This window comes from Suncus etruscus, chromosome 15, assembly GCF_024139225.1.
Source record: "Suncus etruscus isolate mSunEtr1 chromosome 15, mSunEtr1.pri.cur, whole genome shotgun sequence".
NCBI lineage: Eukaryota > Metazoa > Chordata > Mammalia > Eulipotyphla > Soricidae > Suncus > Suncus etruscus.
This window is the reverse complement of record NC_064862.1, coordinates 82,963,606-82,977,917: the sequence shown is the minus strand read 5'-3', so window position 1 is coordinate 82,977,917 and position 14,312 is coordinate 82,963,606. Positions and strand designations below refer to the sequence as shown.

At 51.5% G+C, this 14,312-nt stretch overlaps 1 protein-coding gene across 3 annotated transcripts in view; it reads left to right on the top strand.

Moving 5' to 3' along the window:
- Positions 1–11,368, top strand: part of POLR2E (RNA polymerase II, I and III subunit E) — a 140,318-nt gene extending 128,950 nt beyond the window's left edge. For 2 of the 3 annotated variants that reach the window (XM_049787953.1, XM_049787952.1), the window contains exons 2-8: positions 4,786–4,846; positions 5,036–5,210; positions 9,654–9,769; positions 10,206–10,286; positions 10,485–10,543; positions 10,676–10,754; positions 10,936–11,368. In XM_049787953.1, the coding sequence (XP_049643910.1) occupies positions 4,790–4,846; positions 5,036–5,210; positions 9,654–9,769; positions 10,206–10,286; positions 10,485–10,543; positions 10,676–10,754; positions 10,936–11,001 (633 nt within the window). In that variant the 5' untranslated portion in view covers positions 4,786–4,789 and the 3' untranslated portion in view covers positions 11,002–11,368. The remainder of the gene's footprint in view (positions 1–4,785; positions 4,847–5,035; positions 5,211–9,653; positions 9,770–10,205; positions 10,287–10,484; positions 10,544–10,675; positions 10,755–10,935) is intronic. The other variant, XM_049787951.1, reaches the window with a different exon arrangement.
- Positions 11,369–14,312: the final 2,944 nt, after the last annotated feature.

Below are 14,312 nucleotides of genomic sequence, written 5' to 3'. Positions count from 1 at the left end.
ACTATCACTCTGGCCCCCTCTTCTGTGGTGTCTCCCAGCCAAAGAGTCAATCCTGTTTGACTGTTGCCCTGAGGCCTATGTCCTTGTTGTCCCCTCTACCCCCATCCTCCAGTCCTCCAATTACGCTTTCTCCTTGTATTTTCCCTGCTCTCTCATTGAGGTCAAAGCGCTTCCTGGGGCAAGAGTCCAGCCCAGTTCCTTCGTGTTAATGACATCCTATGCTTGGATGCTTTGGCACTACCATATTCCTTCCCATCTGCACATGGGCTGTCAGCCTCTTGCAATTCCAGCACCTTCCGTGCCCTGCTTTCTTTATCTCCCTTTGCCCGCCTTGGGAACAGCATTGGTACAACTCTGTGCCAGGAGTCTTCTGGACTGGGTACCCACCTGGCACCTATGTAGCAAGGTCTGGGGGAGGGAGGCATCCCAAGGCACGCATGGTGTGAGTAGCCAGAACAAACTTTGACTCCGTTGCCCCATAATGTCTCCTGCATGCCTTCCTTTTTACAGCTCACAGCTCCCATTTATTTTTTGTTTATTTTAGAGCCACAACCAGCAGTGCTCAGGCCTATTCCTGGCTTTGCATTCTGAGATCACAACTGGTGGGTCTCTGAGGAACCAGATGGAATGCCGAGGTCCGAATCCTATATAAAAACTAGCGCTCTCCCTGTTATGCCATCCCTCTAACCCTCACATGTCCTGTTTTGCTCTTATTCTCCCCTTGGCATGGGGATTTCATCTAGGGCCTAGATTCTAGGCTTTTCTGTGACCTGCATGGTGTGCCCATGTTATCATCTGGCACCTCAACAAGTCTCACCCCGAATCTGAAGAGTAAGATTCATGGGCCAGAGAGATAGCACAGCGGTAGAACGTTTGCCTTCATGCAGCTGATCCAGGACCAATGGTGATTCGAATCCTGGCATCCTACCAGGAGTGATTTCTGAGCACGCAGAGACAGCAGTAACCCCTGAGAACCTCTGAATGTGACCAAAAAAACCAACCAAACAAAAAAAGATTCACCTCTGACATGAGCTCCAAATTTTTCACAGACTAGATTCCAGCTCACCTGTCACCTGATGGTCTCAAGGGGGCCCTGGTTCTTCCTGCCACTGCCTGTGGCTCTCACTGCCACATCTACACATCCTGTGGGTACAGCCTAGAGACCCCCAGAAGCCCCTCCACCTGCTCACTTCTCTGTTTGTTGGAGTCAGGAAAACTTCTTTAGTCTCCTTGTCTCACCTCAGACCTAGAATATGCTAAAAAAGACTTAAGAACCAGGTAAAGGCTCTTGCTTTGTAGTGAGAGCACTAGGTGAGAGTCTCAGCCTGGCATCATGCCTTGAGCACTGGCAATAGGAAAAATCCTATAAATCCTATGAGCCCTGAGCCAGAAGTATCCCTGAGCACTGCCTTAGGCCGACTGGTCTTATGATGCAGGGTAATGGCAGAGAAATAATTCACAAAGTTTCATGGAGTCAGTTTGCTTTTATTCCATGGGCCATATACTTTTTCCTCTTGTGCTTTCTCTGCTAAGCTTTCTGCTGTGCCCCTTTCTCTGCCTTTTTGTTGTTTCTCTCTCTCACCTCCCCCTCTCCAGACTTTTTTGTTCTTTATTTAAAACCTCCTGCCCCATCCCAGGTGTGGACAGTCTGATCATTCAGGTGGGATTAACATCTGAAAAGAAAGTTTAGTAAAAGGGCGTTGGGGGAAGGGTTACATATTCACTTTTTCTGTTTTTTTTGTTTGTTTGTTTTTGTTTTTGTTTTTGGGTCATACCCGGCAGCACTTTTCCTGCAGAAATCACTGGCTCAGGGGGCTAACCACTATCCCTCCTGGGTTGAGTGCAAGGCAAATGCCTACCCTTGAGCTATATCTCCGGCTCCACTTTTTCTGTTTTAAACAGAAAAAGAGTTAACAAAACTTTTGTTCTCCTCTTCTTTGCCAGAAGCAGGAACTGCACATCTGAACTCAAAGCTTCAAAGTTTTGGGCCAGAGAGACAGCACAGCATTAAGGCGTTTGTCTTGCAAGCTTCCAATCCAGGATGGACGATGGTTTGAATCCCAGCATGGTCCCCAGTGCTTGCCAGCAGCAATTTCTGAGCACAGAGCCTGGAGTAACAACTGAGCGTTGCCAGGTATGACCCCAAAACCAAAAATAAATAAATAAATAAATAAATAAATAAATAAATAAATAAATAAATAAAGCATCAAAGTTTAAATTGTATACAATTCTCAAAAAAAAAAAAAAAAGTCTTGGGCCCGGAGAGATAGCATAGCGGCGTTTGCCTTGCAAGCAGCCGATCCAGGACCAAAGATGGTTGGTTTGAATCCCCGTGTCCCATATGGTCCCCCGTGCCTGCCAGGAGCTATTTCTGAGCAGACAGCCAGGAGTAACCCCTGAGCACCGCCGGGTGTGGCCCAAAAAAAAAAAAAAAAAAGTCTTTTCCCATCCTATAATATCACAATTTTTTTCCTAGACTTCTCTGAACATAAACATTAGAACTTTTCTGCAGATACATTTATAGTTTGAAAAATCTTAGCATTATTATATCAAGCACTGTTAATCTAGAGAGGAGATGTTTGGACAACATCTGGCTGTGTTCAAGGACAATTTCTGGATCAGTGCTCAGGGTTCATTCCTGGTTCTGCATTTAGGAATCACTTCTGGTGTGCTCAGGAGACCCTAAGGGGTGCCAGGTATAGAATCTGAGTCAGTTGTGCCTTCCCTGCTATATTATCTTTCTGTCCCTGTCGATAACCCCTGGGTAAACACAAACTTGGAGGAGGGGCTGCAGAGATCTTAGAATGAGTAAGGCTGATCTGGATTTGAGCCAAGGGACACCGCTGTGAATCCTGAGATCACTCAGTTCTGCTGTGAAATCCTTAAGCCAAGAGCCAGGAGTAAGCCTCATCATCCCTAAAACAAACAAACAAAAAACAATAAAAAATAAGGAACTGGTTCATAGTACCATTGATGGGATGCTTGCCTTGCCCGAGGCCAACCTGGGTTCAATCTCCAGCATCTCCTAGGGTTCCCCAAGCCCTGCCTGGAGTGATCCCTGCGGGCAGAGTCAGGAAGAAGTAAGTGTGAGCACTGCTGGATACGACCCAAAATCAAAAAAAGCAAAATAATAATGACTAACATGTTTGGATTTCTTAGGAACTACTTGTATTCCCCTTTGGCCTTCCCTCCCTCTCCCTGGTCTCACACAGGGCAAAATCCAGCCTCAGGGTTGAGACACCCTCTGACACACTTCTCATACTATCTGTATTTTCTCTTTTTTTTTTTTTCAGTTCTACAAGAGATCAGGTGGAATTTCTTTTTATGTTCCATTTATTATTATTTTTTAAATAATTTTAAATAATTTTTAAATTTTAAATTATTTTCTTAGAACTTGGGTGGCATTAGCTCCTTCTTACAGTTTCTGAAGCTCCCCCCTCCCCTCCTGTCTGAGCCTTTTCCACCTTTGTCACTTTTCAAATTCTTGGTTTCTTGCTAATTACACAAATGTTAAAAATATAAAATAAGGGGCCGGGCGGTGGCACTAGAGGTAAGGTGCCTACCTTGCCTGCGCTAGCCTAGGAAGGACCGCGGTTCCATCCCCCGGCGTCCCATATGGTCCCCCAAGAAGCCAGGAGCAACTTCTGAGCTCATAGCCAGGAGTAACCCCTGAGCGTCACAGGGTGTGGCCCAAAAAAAAAACAAACAAAAAATAAAAAAATAAAATAAAAATAAAGAAAAAATAACACACAATGTCCCCTCTGCCCTCTGTGCCTGCAATGTATATAGCCTTTGGTTCATTGTTCTGTGATTGCTCAGGAAATAGTAACAAGATTAAATCACATTAAATGAACATATTATTGTAGGAAAAGTTACTGCTCCAGTGGGGAGGGAGGTGTTGTTGGTGTCAGAGAGGGGAATACAAGCAGTTTGGGGTTCATAGGGTGTCTTGGAAAGTGTGTGGACTATCTAGGCTGCTGGCTGGGACTAGATTGTGGGGAGACTGGCAGCACCTGATAAACACCTGATAAACACCAGGACTTGTGCCAAGCTCCTCCCAAACAGGAACATCTTACAAAAGGAAAACAAATGCTAGAGAGCCCTCCCTAGCCCCTGAAGTATGATATCAGCACAGATACTTGAGAAGCTCCATTGAAATAATTCAACTGTCAGAAAGCCAGAAAACAACACAGTGGGCTCAGGCCTGTTTCCCTACCCACACTTTCCCCCTCTTTCTCCCGGAATTCTAACTTGCCACTAGGTGGCTGGCATTCAACGAAAACTACAAGTCCCGGGGCCGGGTAGGTGGCGCTGGAGGTAAGGTGTCTGCCTTGCAAGCGCTAGCCAAGGAAGGACCGCGGTTCGATCCCCCGGCATCCCATATGGTCCCCCCAAGCCAGGGGCAATTTCTGAGCACATAGCCAGGAGTAACCCCTGAGCGTCAAACGGGTGTGGCCCAAAAACCAAAAAAAAAAGAAAACTACAAGTCCCGAGAGCACTTGCTTCCAAAGTCACGCGAGAACTGAGAATTTAGGGGCGGGGGTGGACGCGAACGTGAAACAGGGTAGTGTTTGTTTTTTTTTTTCCCCCAACAACTCACGCCCGGAAGTTGTAAGGCTGCCCTTGGCGCTGCCGTAGCGGAAGTTGCAGTTTTCTGGCATTCGCTGAAGACAGCCCTACGCGGAGAGGGCTTGAGAGGGGGCCTGATTGAAGCCTGGCGCATGCGCAGTGGTAGGAGGTCTCGCTAAACGTCAGTGCGGCGAGTGGAGCAGCAGCGGCGGCGGCGGCCATGGACGACGAGGAGGAGACGTACCGGCTATGGAAGATCCGCAAGACCATCATGCAGGTGAGCGACACGCGGGGAGACCCTGCTTGCCGGAAGCGGTGGGTTCGGGCCTGGATCCGTGGGGCTGTGCAAGAACTGGGGATCCGGGGCCGGAGAGATGGCATGGAGGTGAGGCGTTTGCCTTGCATGCAGAAGGTCGGTGGTTCGAATCCCCGCATCCCATGTGGTTCCCCTGGTGCCTTCCCGCAGCTGTGCCATGACCGTGGCTACCTGGTGACCCAGGACGAGCTGGACCAGACGCTGGATGAATTCAAGGCGCAGTTTGGGGACAAGCCGAGTGAGGGGCGCCCGCGGCGCACGGACCTCACAGTGTTGGTGGCTCACAACGACGACCCCACGGACCAGATGTTCGTCTTCTTCCCAGGTGAGGCCCCGGCCCGGCCCCCCAGCAGCCAGTCTCAGAAGCAGCCTCCCTTCCCCACCCAGCTCTTGAACCTCTTCGGGTGTCTTTCTGGGTCCCCTTACCTGTACCTACCCTGGGGTCCCTCTGCCAGTTGCCCCTGCTGGCCATCTCCCCACCCTGTGCGTGTCTCTTTCATCAGGGAACCCTAGACCCTGTTCTTGATGCTCCCCAAGGGTATCCAGGACATCTAGGCCTCTCAGTGTCTCCCCATTCCTGCAGCACAAGGTGGGGACCAGCTGTCCAGCACCATGGGAACATGGACACCTGATTCATTTTTTGGGGGGGTGGTGTCAGATTTTTTTTTTCGGTTTTTGGGTCACACTAAGAAATCGCCCCTGGAAGGCTCGGGGGACCATATGGGATACCTGAATTCGAACCACCGTCCATCTGCATGGAAGGCAAACGCCTTACCTCCATGCTATCTCACTGGCCCCGATGTTTGGTTTTTTTTTTTTGTTGTTATTGTTTTTTGGTTTTTGGGCCACACTCGGTGACATTCAGGGGTTACTCCTGGCTATGTGCTCAGAAATTGCTCCTGGCTTGGGAAACCATATGGGACGCTGGGGCTCGAACTGAGGTCTGTCCTGGATCAGCCTCCTGAAAGGCAAACGCCCTACCACTTCACTGTCGATCCGGCCCCAAGGTTTACTCTGCACTCTGTGCTCAGTACTCACTCCTGGCAGACTCAGGGGACTATATGGGGTACGTGGAATTGAGCCAAAGTCAGTCATATGCAAGGCAAGCACCTTTCCCACTGTACTATTGCTCTGGCTTGTGGTGGTTTTCTGGTGGTGGTTTTGGCCACGGGGGCTTGGGGGGAATTCATATTTGGGGCCATACTTAGTAGTGCTCAGAGCTTACTGCTGTCTCTGCATTCAGGGATCACTTCTGATAGTGCTCAGGAGATCTATGGGATGTTGGGGCCGGGCGGTGGCGCTGGAGGTAAGGTGCCTGCCTTGCCTGCGCTAGCCTTGGATGAACCGCGGTTCGATCCCCCGGCGTCCCATATGGTCCCCCAAGCCAGGAGCGACTTCTGAGCGCATAGCCAGGAGTTACCCCTGAGCATTACTGGGTGTGGCCCAAAAACAAAACAAACAAACAAACAAAAAGATGTATGGGATGTTGAGAATCCAACCTGAGTTGATCATGTGCAAGCACCCTCCCTGCTGTCCTATTGCTCTGCCCCCCCCCCCCAGTGGTCTTTTTTTTTTGGTTTTTGGTTTTTCGGCCACAACTGTTTGTTGCTCAGGGGTTACTCCTGGCTAAACGCTCAGAAATTGCCCCTGGCTTGGGGGGACCATATGGGATGCCGGGGGATCAAACCTTGGGCCTTCCTTGGCTAGCGCTTGCGAGGCAGACACCATACCTCTGGCGCCACCTCACCGGCTCTGGCCCCCCAGTGGTCTTTATGGAAAAGGTCCAGGGTTGGAGAGACGCTGGGGGCATACCCTGCACACAAGCCCAAACTGACACCCCTCAAATGAAAAAAGTAAAACCGTTTCTAGGGGCAGAGAGCTGAGTCCAGGGATGGTGCGTAGGGTGTTTACCTTACAAGCGGCTGACCTAGGACAGACTGTGGTTCGATCCCCCAAGTCCCCTAAGCCAGGAGTGATTTCTGACCACGTAGCCAGGAATAATACCGGTGGTCCAAAAACCAAAACACAAACAAAAAAAAGGACATCCCCATTCTGCCTCAGGGGACTATCCCAGGATGTTTTCTGATTTTGGGAGATGCTGGGGGTTATTGCTCTGTTTGAAGTCAGAGAGAAGTTGGATAGGGGTTGATCAGAATAGATCCGACCCCAATGTACCAGGGATGGGCATGACACCCCAGTCATGGGGGCTGCAGAAAAGCAGGGTGTACTCCTAATGTATAAGGGGCACACCTCTTCATTTTCATTTCTTTTGCTCTTCACTCTCCTCTTCAAGAGTGTCTCATCTGGGGCTGGAGAGATAGCATAGCAGTAGGGCGTTGGCCTTGCAAGCGGCCAATCCAGGATGGACCGGGGTTCAAATCCTGGCATTCCATATGGTCCCCCGATCCTGCCAGGAGTGATTTCTGAGCACAGAGCCAGGAGTAACCCCTGAGCACCGCCGAGTGTGGCACAAAAACAAAAAAAGAAAAGTGTCTCATCTTCATTTACAAGGCCCCCACCAGAAGGTCTTGGCTACCGTAGCTGCCTCATGGTATCTTCTGCTTTTTGGTGAGGGGCACAGATGCAGTGCTTAGGGGCTGCTCTTGGCTCTCAGGTTATTTTTGTTTGTTTTTGTTTTTGGGCCACACCTTCGGCACTCAGGTTACTCCTGGCTCTGCACTCAGAAATTGGTCCTGGCAGGATCAGGAGACCTTATGGGATGCCGGATCAAACCGGGATCACAGCGTGCAAGGCAAACGCCCTACCACTGTGCTATAACTCCAGTCCATCTTGGCTCTCAGTTGGAGAGTCACCCAAGGTGGTGCCCAGGGGACCCAGAAGTGCTGGGGATTACCCCAGTATTGGAGGGTATGAGTGTAGCAGCATCAGGATAAGGTGCTGGACTGTTTTATTTTTTTTTGGGAAGGGGCTACACCCGGTAATGCTCAGAGGTTACTCCTGGCTATGGGCTCAGAAATCGCTCCTGGCTTGGGGGACCATATGGGACACCAGGGATTGAACCCAGGTTCATCCTAGGTTCAGCCGTGTGCAAAGCAAACGCCCTACTAGTGTGCTATCCTTCCGGTCCCAGGTGCTGGATTTTTGTGTTTTTGTTTTTGTTTTTGGGTCACAGTGCTCAGGGGTTAATCCTGGCTCTGTGCTCAAAAATCACTCCTGGAGGCACGGGGACCACATGGAATGCCTTGGTCCTGGGTCGGCTTTTGCAAGGCAAACGTCCTACCCCTGTGCTATTACTCCGGATAGGTACTGGATTTTGTCTCTCTCTCTCTCTCTCTCTCTCTCTCTCTCTCTCTCTCTCTCTCTCTCTCTCTCCTCTCCTCTCTCTCTCTCTCTCTCTCTCTCTCTCTCTCTCTCTCTCCTCTCTCTCTCCTCTCTCTCTCCTCTCTCATGGATTCTGGGATTAAAACCACTGTCCTGCATGCAAGGCAAACGCCTTACCTCCATGCTATTTCTCCGGACCTAGGTGCTGAATTTTTTTTTTTTTTTTGGTTTTTGGGCCACACCCGGTGTTGCTCAGGGGTTACTCCTGGCTGTCTGCTCAGAAATAGCTCCTGGCAGGCACAGGAGACCATATGGGACACCGGGATTCGAACCAACCACCTTTGGTCTGGATTGGCTGCTTGAAAGGCAAACTGCTGTGCTATCTCTCCGGGCCCTCGGTGCTGGATATTTTTGTTTTGTTCTGTTTTTGGGTCACACCCTGCATTGCTCAGAGGCTACTCATGGCTCTATGCTCAGAAATCGCCCCCGGCAGGCTCAAGGGACCTTATGGGACTCCACTATTCGAACCACTGTCCTTCTGCATGCAAGACAAATGCCTCACCGCTGTGCTATCTCTCCAGCCCTAAGTGCTGGATTTTTTTTTTTTGTTTGTTTGTTTGGTTATTGGGTCACACCTGGTAGCACTCAGGGGTTACTCCCCTGGCTCTATGCTCAGAAATCGCTCTTGGCAGGCTGGGGGACCATATGGGATGCCGTGATTCGAACCACCATCCTTTTGCGTCTAAGGCAAGCACCTTACCGCTGTGCTATCTCTCCAGTCCCGGTGCTGAATTTTTTTTTTTTTTTTTTTGGTTTTTGGGCCACACCCGGCGGTGCTCAGGGGTTACTCCTGGCTGTCTGCTCAGAAATAGCTCCTGGCAGGCATGGGGGACCATATGGGACACCGGGATTCGAACCAACCACCTTAGGTCCTGGATTGGCTGCTTGCAAGGCAAACACCACTGTGCTATCTCTCCGGGCCCCTGGTGCTGGATTTTTAAGCACAGAGCTGGATGTGACTTTGAAACCCAAATGGAGGGCCGAGCCATAGTATAGAGGGGAGAGTGGGTCTTACCTTGCACATAGTCTGCTTGGGTTACAGCCCACCTGAGTTACATCCCCAGCATCCCGTAGGGTCCTCTGAGCCCCTCAAGGAGTGATCCTTGAGTGCAGAGCTTGAGTTGGCCCAGAACACTGCCAGGTGTGGCTCCAAACCAAGCCAACAACCAACTAATTCACCCCAGAAGGGAAGTGCCTCAGCCTCGAGCTCTCCCTATGTCTCCCATACCCCACCTCATCAGAGACCCCCATCCATGGTCATCACCTCAGGCTAGAATCATGGGTCTAGGGTCCCCGCTTTGTAGCTGCCCTGGTCAAGCCTAAGTCTGCCCTTCCCTTGGTGGGCACAGAGGGAAGTTGTAGAGTTGTGGGTTCCGGGGCACATGGCCCAGGGACCTGGTCGTAACCCACCGTACTGTGCCCACAGAGGAGCCCAAGGTGGGTATCAAGACCATCAAGGTTTATTGCCAACGCATGCAGGAGGAGAACATCACCCGAGCACTCATCGTGGTCCAGCAGGGCATGACGCCCTCAGCCAAGCAGGTATGCCCGCCCACTGCCACCCCACACCCTTGCCACCCTGCTCCCACCTCACCCTGCACCCACTTCTTTTTTTTTTTTTCTTTTTTTTTGGTTTTTGGGCCACACCCGGCGGTGCTCAGGGGTTACTCCCGGCTGTCTGCTCAGAAATAGCTCCTGGCAGGCACGGGGGACCATATGGGACACCGGTATTCGAACCAACCACCCTTGGTCCTGGATCGGCTGCTTGCAAGGCAAACGCCGCTGTGCTTTCTCTCCGGGCCCTGCACCCACTTCTGTGCTCTCCGGGGCTGGAACCCCTGCTCTGACCACAGCTACCCACCCCCCCCACCCCCGCTACTGACCCAGACCCAGCACAGCTCCCCCACCTTTCGGTCTGTGGAAATGGAGTGTGAGGGGTGTTCCAACTCCCCTAATGCATGTGTGCCCCTTCCCACAGTCCCTGGTTGACATGGCCCCAAAGTACGTCCTGGAGCAGTTTCTGCAGCAGGAGCTGCTTATCAACATCACGGAGCACGAGGTGAGTTGGGGTGCAGGGGCCCCCAGCACTGAGATTCTCATCCTACAAGCTCCATAATATGGAGAGGGGCTGGGCCTATATCCTGGAGCATGTATGTAGGGGAAACGCTCCAGGATTCAGTGAGCCCCTGGGCTGGTGGGTGGCTGCGTCCCCTTTCTCGTGAGGTGACCAGAACACAACGGGGTGTCTTCTTGGCAGCTGGTTCCTGAGCACGTGGTCATGACCAAGGAGGAGGTGACGGAGCTGCTGGCCCGATAGTATCCTTGATTCTTCGTCCTGTACCCTACCCAGTCGAACCCTTTCTCTTTCCCTCCCACACCCAGCCTGAGAGGCCCCTTCCATTCTGCTGCCCCGCATCTTTCCAAGCCTTTTCCTGAACAGCACCCCAGTAAGCTCCGGGAGAACCAGCTGCCAAGGATCCAGGCTGGGGACCCTGTGGCGCGCTACTTCGGGATAAAGCGGGGACGGGTGAGAGCCCCTCATCCCTTGGTGACTGGCCCTGCACCCCAGGATCAGGGGTGTGGGTCTCTGTGTCCTGGCAACATCTCTGGCAGAAGGTCCCCCAATGCTGTGTCCTTTCCTGCCCAGGTAGTTGGGGGATAGGGGCAGGCAGGGCCATGACTGTGTCTTGGGGTGCGGGTCCTCACAGGTGGTGAAGATCATCCGGCCCAGCGAGACGGCTGGCAGGTACATCACCTACCGCCTCGTCCAGTAGCTACACCGAGACAAGATGGGGTTCCCCACTGTGCACGCCTGAGTCCTGTATGATCCCTGGATGGCACTTCAGGAGGGGCCTGGAACAGCACCGTCTATCCTCCCACTGCTGGGGGACCCTGATGCTTGAGCAAGCAGGACAGAAGAATGCATCGAGGCTTTGGGGAACCCTGAAATAAGTGGGGTTCAGAGATCCTGGGGCATGGGTACAGCTCACCTCCCTCCCCTTTCTTGGTGGGGTATGAACTTCTGTCCATCTCCCTACACTCCCTTTCTGGGGTCAGAGTTGAGGTCCCCTGGGCTCTCAAGAGGAGGGGGCTAGGGTGCAGGAAGCTGTCTGCTTGTTCCTCACTGGCTGGTGCAGTTCCAGCCTTCGCTTGTCCCTGAGGCCTTATGCTTGTGCTCCAAACCAGTGTCCCCCGTGGGCTCCTGGGCCTTAGCTCAGCCTGCCGGGGTACACTCTCCACTTTGAAATTCCTTGAGCTCCAGCTCACCCTTGGGCTGACCCAAGGACCTGGGGGTGCTTCAAAACATGCAGGAGGTGCCCCCCAAACACCTCCACGTACCCACCTCACTTCAGACCTTTACTAGCTGCTCAGTAGTTTGTTAAAATAGCTTTGTCCCATGTCTGTGTTGATTTGGGGTCAACCTGGCAGTGCTGAGGGATGACTCCTAGTAGGCTTGGGGGCCCTTATGGGGTGCCAGGAATCAAAACTGGGTTGATGTGAGGCAAACAGCCTGCCTGCTGCCCTTTTGTATTTTGCTTGTGCCCTTTCTTAACAAGTCCTGCCTCTCCCCAAGTAACTTTCTAATACCATCAGGGGGCCAGTGACTGGAACCCCCTGCAGGGACAGTTGATGGGGTGCAGGGGAAGTTTTTGCTAGGGAGGGTTCCTGGTGGAGGGAGACAATGTTTTGAAGACAGTGTTGGAGGTCACAGTCCTGTGAAATAAGGGTTTTATGTGACTCACATTTTACATGAATAAAATCTTTCTGACTTTTGAATATTTAAAGTGATATATCACTATATATTTAGGGGTCCGGGTAGAACTGCGTTGGCAAACCTGTGGTACACAAAAGCCTTGCAGCTGGCACACAGGAAGGTCCACAATTAAGGTATGTGGCACATGCTGCATAGTTTTTAGATACTAAAATCTTGTTATTAAGGTTTAATTGATGTGCTCTTTTTTTTTTTTTTTTTTGGTTTTTTGGGCCACACCGGTTTGATGCTCAGGGGTTACTCCTGGCTAAGCACTCAGAAATTGCCCCTGGCTTGGGAGGACCATATGGGAGGGGGGAAGGGGGGATTGAACAGCGGTCCTCCCTTACCTCTAGCACCACCTCGCCGGCCCCTGTGCTGGCTTTTTGTTTTTGTTTTTGGGCCACACCCGGCAGTGCTCAGGGGTTACTCCTGGCTGTCTGCTCAGAAATAGCTCCTGGCAGGCATGGGAGACCATATGGGACACCGGGATTTGAACCAACCACCTTTTGGTCCTGGATCGGCTGCTTGCAAGGCAAACGCCGCTGTGCTATCTCTCCGGGCCCTGTGCTGGCATTTTTGAGGAAATTGTTTTTGTGCAGCAGTTTGGGCACTCAGGCTCAAAAAGGTTAGCCATCACTGGGGTAGAGTATGGGGCAACCTGGTAGTGCTCGGGTCTGCTGCTGGGGACACTGAAATTCTGGATATGAGAATTGGATTCAGCTATATGCTAGGTAGCTACCTGACCCCAGGCATCAGTTTTGAATTTTGGGCCACACTCGGCAGTGCTCAGGGCTGACTCCTGGTCTGAGTTCTGGGATCACTCCTGAATGTCTCGGGGATCCTATGGGATGCTGGGGATCAAACACAGATGAATTGTGTGCAAAGCAAGTGCCCTCCTTGCAGTACTATTTCTTGGGCCTATTTTTTGTTTTGGTTTGGTTTCTGTTTATTTATTTTTTTGGTTTTTGGGTCACACCCGGTTACTCCTGGCTCCAGGCTCAGAAATTGCTCCTGGCAGGCTCAGGGGACCATATGGGATGCTGGGATTCGAACCACTGTCCTTCTGGATGCAAGACTTACCTCCATTCTATTTCTCCGGCCCCCATATTTTGGTTTTGGTTTTTTGGCCACACTGGTGACGCTCAGAAATTGCTCCTGGCTTGGGGGACCATATGGGATGCCAAGGATCAAACCTCAGTTGACCTAGGCTAGTGCATGCAAGGCAAATGCCTCCTTAACTCTAGTGCCACCGCTCTGGCCCCATCTCTTGGGCCTTTTTTTTTTTTAGTTTTTGGGTCACACCCGGCCACGCTTGGGGTTACTCCTGGCAGGCTCGGGGGACCATATGGGATGCTGGAATTCAAACCACTGACCTGCATGCAGGGCAAATGCTATCTTCCTGATTTGTGGGGTTTTTTTTTTTTTTTTTTTGGTTTTTGGGTCACATCCAGCAGCGCTCAGGGGTTACTCCTGGCTCTATGCTCAGAAATCGTTCCTAGCAGGTTCGGGGGACCATATGAGATGCCAGGATTCGAACCACCGACCTGCATTCAAGGCAAAGGCCTTCTTACTTCCATGCTATTTCTCTGTCCCCCCCACCTATTTCGTTTTTTTTTTTTTTTGGTTTTTGGGCCACACCCGTTTGACGCTCAGAGGTTACTCCTGGCTATGTGCTCAGAAACCGCCCCTGGCTTGGGGGGACCATATGGGACACTGGGGGATCAAACCGCGGTCCGTTCCTTGGCTAGCGCTTGTAAGGCAGACACCTTACCTCTAGCGCCACCTTCCCGGCCCCCCCACCTATTTCTTTTTTCTTCTTTCTTTTCTGTGCTATCTTTCAAGCCCCCTATTTCTTTTTTCTTTTTTTTTTTTTTCGGTTTTTGGGCCACACCCAGTGTTGCTCAGGGGTTACTCCTGGCTGTCTGCTCAGAAATAGTTCCTAGCAGGCACGGGGGACCATATGGGACACCGGGATTTGAACCAACCACCTTTGGTCCTGGATCGGCTGCTTGCAAGGCAAACGCTGCTGTGCTATCTCCCTGGGCCCGAGCCCCCTATTTCTAATGATTTCTTCCGAGCTGGAAACCAGATCCCAATACAGCCCTTGCTTTCAGTTGGGCTGCCTAGGTTAGACAACTGTGGGCTCCATTGTGAAAGGCGTCAGTGCACTTTCTTCCAGGGGTGTGGGGTGCAAGGGATGTCAGAATTTGGGATCCCCCAGAGCAATACCTGCTTACTATTAATGTAGAGACAGGTTCATGTATTTGGGCCTTGGATGTGCCTTGGTCTGAAATCTGGGATTCAGGTAGAGCAGGCCCCCAACAGGGGTTA